Source organism: Chanos chanos, chromosome 3 (genome assembly GCF_902362185.1).
Source record: "Chanos chanos chromosome 3, fChaCha1.1, whole genome shotgun sequence".
In the NCBI taxonomy this organism is placed as follows: Eukaryota; Metazoa; Chordata; class Actinopteri; order Gonorynchiformes; family Chanidae; genus Chanos; species Chanos chanos.
In genome coordinates, this window is record NC_044497.1 from 14,000,001 (window position 1) to 14,010,000 (window position 10,000).

A 10,000-nucleotide genomic window follows, 5' to 3' on the forward strand; every position below is an offset into this window, starting at 1 on the left:
CGCCTAATCTTGACTGGGCATTGACTGCTAAGGGACTGGATGCTCTGGCTGCTTCCATAGAGACTGGGAAAAGGGACTAATTCTGTCTCTTGGATCACCTGCCAAATTTAACACCTCACTCATTGCAACATGTGGCGCTTTGCAGTGTGGTTTTTTTTTTTTTTTTTGCAGTCTTGAGTGACAGAAGCAAGACGGGGGTGTGCAACGATTCTTCAGTACAAGACTCCTACAGGAGCGCAGGTGAGCACATAACCAAAGGGTGGAAAGAACAGAGCTCTGATCGACATATCTGGCACGGGCTCGATATCAACAACCCTCCTATCAGCATTCCTGGCACTCTACACACATCCCCCGTTCCCAGTGCCTGGTCCCAGGACAGCAGCTTGGCCGACTGCAGAAATAAAATTAAAATCACAAAATACTGTGGATCAGCACTTCAAAAAAAAAAAAAAAAAAAAAGATGATTATTCCACGCAAACTGCAGAGACGTTCTATTGCTGTGTTTACTTGTGTAAAACGTATTGGTGCGTTTTATTTATGTTATGGGTAGCGTATAGTAATGCGTTTAATTATACTCTGAGGTCTGGTATTGGAGAGTGGTATCCAAAAAAAAGAAAGAAAGAAATGCTAAATTCAATTAAAGTGCAAATTTTGTTTGTGAAGAATGATATTTGATTGCTGAACTGTTGTGTTTGATGAACCTGTCTGGTATCTTTGTGCCCCCTGGTGTTCAAGCCACTGACATCACACAAATTTTTAAAGCAACACAGAACTAACATGTCATGAATATTAATAACATATCTTAATATAATGGATTTTACAGAAGCAATGCTTGTTATAGTTAGCTCAAGAAATTCAGGTTAGCCGCACTGGAATGACAAAATATTGCTAAATATTTCATCTTGTTTTCATAAAACTTCTTTCTCACTAACAATTTTCAAGCAACAGTTCCATCACACACATTCCTCCCCCACTTCTGAGAAATTTACATTATACATTTTTAAAAACAAATGAATTATTTATATGCCATATTGTCATACCATTAACACAGTGACAGCCTTACACCTGGGTACCTTTGTGTGTCAACACTTCTCTTTATATTTTATGATATTTTAGCACTCCAACAATCTCTAACTAAATCATTACTAAAAACAGAACAGAAAACAGAGTAGAAGTGATATATGTTCCAAAACACTGCACCCCACCCAAAATAAATAAAAACACAACTAGAATAAATTCAAGGTCTCCAAAATCAAAATTAGGGAACAAAGGAGAAAAAAAAACAATAAATATGAAATGAGCATGAAAAAAACAACAATACAACAACAACAACAACAACAACAATACAACAACAACAACAACAACAACAACAAAAGAACCATAAAAAAGCACTAAACGCTCACTAATAAACAATTCCTTTTCCAAAGACAAGCTTGACTTGAGAGATGTGTGTGTGGCACAGGCATCTTTGCAGAAGAAGCGTCGACAAGTCTCTCAAAAGGCCATCTTTACCGGAGCCGACAATCTCAATGAGAGCGTGCGACGCTTGACGTGTGAACATCAGTGCCTTCATTTGCAGCCTGGGCCCTGCTCCACTCCATCTTTAAAAGTTGATAATGTGTTAATTAAATCACTGGCAGACTCTTCGTCAGTGGCGTGTGCCGTACACGTAAAAAGGCCCTTTCTTCCACTGTTTGTCTGTTCTCTTGTCTGCTCTCAGAACTTTAAGGGGGCCAGGCGACAGTACCAACCACTGGAGTGATTTTTTTTTTTTCGGAGAGGGGGGGGGGGGCGGTCTGGTAAGCTGGGTCTGTTTTGGAGAGAGTGCATGCTAAATTTTTTATGCGAAATGGGACGGGCCCACTCTCTCTCTCTCTCTCTCTCCCCTTTCATGGGCACAATGATTTATTGCCCAGAAAGACCACAGAACTAATTAACAGAGTAATTAATTAATATGAATTTGCATATTTGCATTTGCAATTAGTGCAGTCAAGTGATTAGTCTGAAATGGGAAGTTTGACTCATCAGATGTTGGTGTGTGTGCTGGACCGGAAAGCTCGTCGCCAGCTGAGGCATCCGGGTGGGGGGGGTGTTGTGTGTATGTTTGTATGTGCGTGTGTGTGTGTGTGTGTGTGTGTGTGTGTGTTTACATGGTCTTGGTCTCATGAACAGCATCATGTAAAGATATATGCCAATCAAGCGTGAATTTAACAAATTGCCTGTATGCCACCAGACAGACATCTATTGTTTACCTAACTAAATGTACAGGGGTCCCACTGTTACATGTTCAACATTCATGAGTATCTCCAACACACTGGAACCATCCTGAAACATCCATGACCCCCAATTTATCGTGTTCTGATTGTCAAGATTTACTGTTATCTCTCAGGTCAACCACAATTAAATAAGGGTTAAACGATTTTTTTTTTTAAACAATGATTGCGTTCTTGTTAGTCTTTTGTGAATTGTGGCATTTTTTTCTCCACTCTTCATATGTGAGAAGGTTAGCACCTGAGGCTTTTTTTTTTTTTTTTTGCAGGAACTTAGTTTCTGAGTGGAATAATAAACGAGAGAGCTGTATGTGTGTTCTGATGGGCACAGGCACTAAAACAACGGGAGCTCACTCTGTTAATGGAATGCATGGTTGTCATGCCTCAGCATGGAGAGAGCGCAAGCTCTGTCCAATTACTGAAACCCGGAGCAACCAGATGCACAAGTCACCAAAGCCATCCGCCCAAACTGTGTGTGTGTGTGTGTGTGTGTGCATGTGTTTTTCTGTGTGTGTGCCCGTGTGCGTGTGGATGTGTGAGCATGTGTGTGTGTGTGTGTGAGAGAGAAAGAAAGAAAGAAAGGAACGAGAGCGAACGAGAAAGAGAGAGAGAGAGAGAGAGAGAGAGAGAGAGAGAGAGAGAGAGAAACAACAGCCCTTGCTCTCATGGTATGATTCATATCTCACACAACAGGAGTGATTGGAACAATCTAGAAGGAATTAGCATGAAGAAATCAAACCTCTCACAGAGCATGCATGAATTTTGGAAAAGAAAGAACACAACTATGAGGCAATGAATACATTTTGTTATTGTATTTGGAACAGTCCTAAAACACAGGAACAGATGCAAAACCATATATGCATAAGAAGGTAATATAAGAGCAGTAATTATATTCTTATTCTAATCACCATGCCTTAATGACATTGAACTGAATGTCAAATCTTCAAGTGGCCTTGAGCATGAGAATCATTGCAGGCTCAGCCAATTGGCAAACACCCTTGATGGGCACGACCCAATCAACAAGATCCATCAATCATTTTCTACTTGCTGTCATTCATTTGCTTGAGGAAATTTCACATGAAAATCATGAGGATAGTTCTGAATAACGTCAAGTTTAACCTGAAGTTTTAATCATACCCTGCATCTCATACTGCATATCATTGTCATGCTGTGTAAATAATATTTGTTCAACATTTTGATTTGTGGATCTGGACCCATATCATGAGGTCTTCATTTTAAAATATGAACAGGAAATTACAGTTTCACGTCGGTTTTCTGCATTAGGCTACTTTGCTGAACTGTATCCAATCGTGGTACCATTATCTGTGGCATTGTTTCATTCTTAAAGAAGCTCCCACCATGGAAAAATGCAACAATTTCATCAAAATAACATTGTTTTTAAGAGCATCACTTTGCAAAATATATCATGGATAGTGACCGATGTGGTTGTGCCTTCGGTAACATTTAAAGGGGTTTATTGTGACTCCGCAGCGGTACCCAGCTAGAGGTACGCCAGATGATCAGGGAGGAATAAATGTCCCCCGAGACAAAATCATGTGACGACCACTGCCACGTGACGTCAGTAGCAGATGGCATGGGTACCAGCTCTGGCAGTTGGCATCAGTGTCATTCCTCAAAGACAGAAAGAGAGAGACAGTGAAGACGTTGGAGAGCAGGGAATCGCACTGGCTGCCTGTTTGCATTACAATCTCGTGCAATAACTGAACACTTGAAAAAGCCGAAGAAGGATGAGAATTTCTTGTTGACCAGGAAATCCAGGTAAATACAAAATATGTTTGCAGTACGTGAAAGAATGACTGTGTTATTAAGTGTGTGCAATCCTTATGCGATGTTTTAAGTGTCAAAATGTTTGCGATAAGGCTACATGGTTTACAAATTCATTTGAATCCGATTTAAATCGAGTAGTCTGCATAGAAGTTTTGATGTGCATTGTTTTTTGCCTGTCTGTGGTGTTTTATTTGTTGGTGTTTCTTTCTGTGGATGTTTTCAGATTATATTTTGTCTTAGGCTATATTTTACCCAGCATTTAAAACGGACTCAGAAAACATCAAAATAAGTGACAAAATCCTTTATAAAGTGAACCAAAGGTGTGATGCTATACACGTACAGTTTTGTGGACGAGTAATTGTATGTAGATTAATATTTGACTGAGTGCCACCGACAGTCATTCAAATGTTGTTTTTTTCGCAATCCCTAGAAAGAGGACAATGTTGACTTTACCGTTTGAGGAGCCTGTGATGATGGACTCTCAGTTTGTGACAAACTTTCCCCGGGACTGCGTGGGTGAAATGAAGGTGAATAAACAAGACCCATTCAAGAAAGAGGAGACACTCTCTCATACTGACATCAAAGCGATGGAGGACGAGGAGTCGGAGAAGGACGAAGACGACAGGGAGGAAGGCCAAGATGAGAATGGTATCCCGAGGAGAAGAGGGCCGCGAAAAAAGAAGATGACCAAAGCGCGAATCGACAGGGTAAAACTGAGACGGATGGAGGCCAACGCGAGGGAGAGAAACAGAATGCATGGCCTGAACAACGCCCTGGACAGCTTGCGCAAAGTGGTGCCTTGCTATTCTAAAACACAAAAACTGTCTAAAATCGAGACTCTGCGGCTAGCGAAAAACTACATTTGGGCTCTATCGGAGATCTTGAGCACTGGCAAGAGACCAGACCTATTGACCTTCGTTCAGACTCTCTGCAAGGGACTGTCCCAGCCCACTACCAATTTAGTGGCGGGCTGTCTCCAGCTGAATACCAGGAACTTCATCACCGATCACAACGGGGAGGCTTCATTTTCTGGCAGGTCTCCATACGACTCGTTGTACCCAGCGTACCATAGTCCCGACGTAGTGACACCCTCTGGGCACGGCAGCAGTTCTGTAGACAACGTCAAACCCTTCAGACCGTATAGCTACTGCAGTGCCTACGAATCTTTCTATGAAAGCACCTCGCCAGAATGCGCGAGCCCTCAGTTCGACGGGCCACTCAGCCCACCGATTAACTTTAATGGGATATTTTCCCTAAAGCAAGAGGAAACAGCTGATTATGGTAAGAGCTGCCACTACGGCATGCGTTACTGCGCGGTGCCAGCTCGCAGCTCTCTCGGCCAGAACGCCATGTCAAGGGGCTCCTCTGACATTCATTTCCCCTATGACATCCATCTCCGCGGCCAGTTTTATCCCATGCAAGATGAATTAAACACGACTTTTCATAATTAATGAGAAAAAAGTCAAATGTGATCAACCCCTTTGTTGAGAAATTACTGAAAATAAAGGACTTAACCCACCCATGTATTATTTACAACCTTCAGCAATTTAGGTGGGGACTTTGTTGTTGGCCATCTGATGTTTTATTATTTATTAATTTAAACCGAATGGGGAAAAAATGCTCAGAACATGCTTAGTTTGTCATGGAATCTTCTCGAAAAACAAAGGGAAAAAATCCATTGTCCTTGTGATCTGGAGTTCGTCATTCATTTTTTCGGCAAATAAGTAAAGTTTATTTATTTATTTGTTTGTTTGTTTATTTATTGATTTATTTACTTATTTGTCAAACTGTTAACGGGAACTAAACTGATGCCGCTTGCATTTATTCTTGTAATTTTCTAGTGTAAACGAATATTACTTAAAATGCAGGCTGTGTATACCACGTTTTGAACACAGAGTGCTTTCTCATCGGGATTTCGTTCGAGAATTCTAAGCGAATCAGAGAGCAATAAAAGCAAAGGGAACTATGCAATAAGACCGTCCTGCGCAAACTCTATCATGCCTAGAAGTCTGGCCTATAAATTCTGTCAGCCTCAGCAATGTTGAAGTGTCAGCTGGTGAAGATTTCCACGTGACGTGAAAATAAAGGATTTTGCATTCCAAACGGTGAAAAAATCAATTGTTGATGCTCATTGATAAACGTGTTAATAGATTTTTATTTATTTATTTATTTATTTATTTATTTATTATTATTATTATTATTATTGAGAAGAAAGTGATACGAATTCTGACAGTGACTTCTAAATTAGTGGTGTAAATTTCAGTGTTCGATGTTTAATGAGGATGAATGGACGTGGTAGAGTGAATGGACATGTGTTAATTTGTTGGTCTGTAAATGGCTGAACCAATATTTGGTATACATGCAGGTCCTAGAGTTGTGACTTAATGCAATCCTATAAAGCAGCATACTGGAGTTATGGGCATAAGCGACCTAATTTACTTCTAATTTATTTAATTGCGAATTGCTGGTTACCCTGGAATATCTGGGATATCGACAATCTAATTTAAAAACAAAGGTGTGGTTCAAGTTGTTATTGTCTACAGGAACTATTAAACATCAGAAATTTTAATCAGTTCAGCATATGTTTAAAAACAATTTTCGTGGAAAATGAATTGGAGCAACTGTTGAGGGAATAACGGTGGAAGTTTACAGCCTCGTAACATTCTTAAAAGCTATATGCAACAATTAGTTGGACTGTTCACTCATTTTCCCCCATTTTTAATGTACAGTAAATAAATATCCGTTTAAAATGTGCGCACAGTCTCGGAACAATCATGTCCACAACAAAATGTGTTTATTTTACAACCGCATGTAAAAAAAATATCATCGATGGAAATGTTTGTGACTACTATAGTGAATTCATGCCATGCGAAATACTTGCCTTAATGATATATTTGGCATCCGCTAGTTATGCAATGTCACGGATGTTCAGTGGTGGATCGGTATCAACATCCTACATTTTTCTTGTATTATGCGATCGAGCGTTTTGTGCGAATAATCAAAAGGGTGCATTAAAAGGTGCGCCTACACTGTCTTTGTGCAGATTTGTACATTGTCATGAAATTGTTTTGTACAGCAAAATAAAGATTTAATTGAGTACATACAAACCACCTCCCCTTTCTTCTGCTTCTGAGTGAATGTTTTACTCACTCACTCACTCTCTCTCTCTCTCTCTTTATTTGAGAAAGTCCCTGCAGGTGAATAGCAGGTGAATATAATCACGTTATCATTATGAGGAATGAATGTTATCATCAAGATCCATATTACTTTTAAATGTACTGTAAAGCGAATGATAGTGATATCTGCATCGTAACTGCACTATACGTATAGCTTTTGGTCTACCTATTTATTTGAATTTGTGTCTGTCGCGGTTAGCGGATTTTATTAAATTATTTTGTGATAGAATTTTCATTAATATCACAATTCTAAAACAGCATTGTATATGCATCTAAATAAGTCGTTTGTGTTTGTGTCGACAGAAATAATCCCGATCGAATTGCGATATTATTATTATTATTATTATTATTATTATTATTATTATTATTATTATTAAACATAATAATAATAATAACACTATGTGGTAAAATAATATTTGATATTTATTTTATTTCAACTGAGCCCTTGAAGGAATAGCCTAATATGTACCAGTGACTGGCAGATTAAACTTTGATGTTCTCTATGCAGAAAATAAATGTGTCGCAAATTCTGCTTAGACTCTAAAATTTGCTCTTAAAAAAGTAATCAGAGCTTCTCCTTAGACCATAGATCACTGTCAGAGTAAAAGAAAAAGGTGCATTAGGTCTCTTAAAAGAGTGTTGGACTATAACAACATGGCAAAAGTGCTTCAGTTTACCATGACTTAAAGTTCTGCAGGCATCAGGGGTTCTCATGGAGTGACACTACAGTGTTTCTCAGTGAGAGATTCTAACATTTGGTGATTTGTTAATGGTGCCACTCTCCATATCATCCAATAAGAGTTTGTTTAGGTAGAGATATTGTGACTGGGACAGTTTTGACATGTAGTTTACATCATTTCCATGTTCATAAACTCATTCAGTGAACGGCCTGGCCCTGTAAATGGGAGCATTGTCGTTTTGGAAGAGACTACTCACAGGAGGATAGAAATGCTTTATTGGAGGATGAAGGTGACCAAAGAATGAACAGAATCATTTTGCATGTGTTAGTATTCACCTTTCCCTTTAAGGTGTTGAATGGACCCAAACCATGTCATGAAAATGCACTACAAACTGTAACAGAGCCACCTGATCCAAGCATTGTGGGAAAGAAGCATTCAGGCCTGTAGGTATCTTTTTGGCATAAGCCACATGTGAATTCATCTGCTTGCTGAGAACTGGATGGAGGATGACACCTTTGTTCACATGACTTCTTTCTACTGTTCAGTAGATTATTGCTTGCATTCTTGGCAACACCTCACTCATTAATGTTCATTTTTTGGTTGATGGAAGGAGGTTGTGTTCTGCTACCCAGCAATGTTAAAGGCTGTTTTGAAGCGACAGCTTGCTCATAGTTGTAACTAATATTTACAGCAAACTGTGTTGTTCACCCCTTTTTTTCCCCTTTCATCTCCAACCAGTACGTGGATGTCATGATCAAGAAGTTTGTATCTTTGAGGAAAGTTGACCCTAACTGATAAGATGTCTTTATTTCAGGTTTCCATATTAATTTCACCTTGGTCGCTGTTCCATAGTAAGCATATCCTTTCTTGTCCCATTCTCCCACAAACCGCACATAGATCTAAAATATCTGAGAAAATGACAAAGACCCAGAAGGGATCAGCTGAGGAGTAATTTTAACTATATAAGAATTTTTAATGTGGAAATATATTCAGTTTAACTCCCATATCTGATCAAGGGCAGTATGAAGGCACGGAGCATTATGTCCATAAGATCTTGTAGTCAGTTAACACGTAATCTTGGGCTACTTAATAACATAATTTCACAAGATGAATATCAAGCGTTTTAATGTGGTTAAAAAAAAACCCGTCAAATTCTTTAATAGCGGTTTTTTGTAACGCCCTTTCTGGTTTTCTCTCCCTCACAGACTTTCTCTCACGGACAAGAATTTGCTATGACGTAACCACAGCTCTTTTCAAGACAACTCTACTAAACATAATCCACAGCATGATGAAGTACCTCTGTAGGGTAAACCTACGAAGAACGCACCGCAAGTAGCATTGTATCTCTTATTTGCAAAACATTTTTTTTTGTATTGCCTTCGATTCCTTTATACCAGCGGTGGCTTGTACAATATTACAGCGTGAATGGAATACCCTAAACTGGCGAACGATGTTCTTTCCGCTGTTTTATTTTTATTATATATCTAAATATAAGTAATATTATATATTAATATAATATATAATATTACTAATATATATATATATATATATATATATATATATATATATATATGTGTGTGTGTGTGTGTGTGTGTGTGTGTTTGTCGATGTAATGTATGTAATGTATAGCCTATAGGCCTACTGTAAAGTAGAAATGCGCTTGAATTGTGAATATTGGTTCAACAATGAGTATTTAAAGACATTTTAGTTTCTTTACAAAATAAAGGCTGAAAGCAGAGACCGCGAGACCATGAGAAAGAGAGTTAGGGAGGGCTAGCTATTTGGCATCACAGGCCGTAGATGAGCCACCATGTCGCCAAGTTTGGCTCAGAAATTGGAAGCAAGCCAAACAGCGACAGACTGCGGATCAAATCCTTCCGGGAAGGAGTCCGAGACCGCTCTAATCCCCGGGCGAATGTGCATTGTCATCCCTGAGAAATTAGCGTGACAGCATGCAAATGGAGGACCTTTGACAGGTTATAATGTTATGTTTGAGGATGAAGGTTGAGAAACAACTTAAAGCCCACCGAAAAATGTTATATTCGGACAAAATATTTTGGCCTGCTCTGAAACCGTTGCCCCCCTC

At 39.1% G+C, this 10,000-nt stretch overlaps 1 protein-coding gene across 2 annotated transcripts; it reads left to right on the forward strand.

The window, feature by feature from the left end:
• Nucleotides 1-4,495: 4,495 nt before the first annotated feature.
• Nucleotides 4,496-5,509, forward strand: neurod6a (neuronal differentiation 6a). 2 transcript variants are annotated; one of them, XM_030769560.1, is made up of 2 exons: nucleotides 4,496-4,570; nucleotides 4,610-5,509. In XM_030769560.1, the coding sequence occupies exons 1-2, from the start codon at nucleotides 4,499-4,501 to the stop codon at nucleotides 5,507-5,509; spliced, it is 972 nt and encodes a 323-aa protein (XP_030625420.1). In that variant the 5' UTR covers nucleotides 4,496-4,498. The 2 variants fall into 2 exon arrangements, with proteins under 2 accessions (XP_030625420.1, XP_030625419.1); XM_030769559.1 differs by having other exon boundaries at nucleotides 4,499-5,509.
• Nucleotides 5,510-10,000: the final 4,491 nt, after the last annotated feature.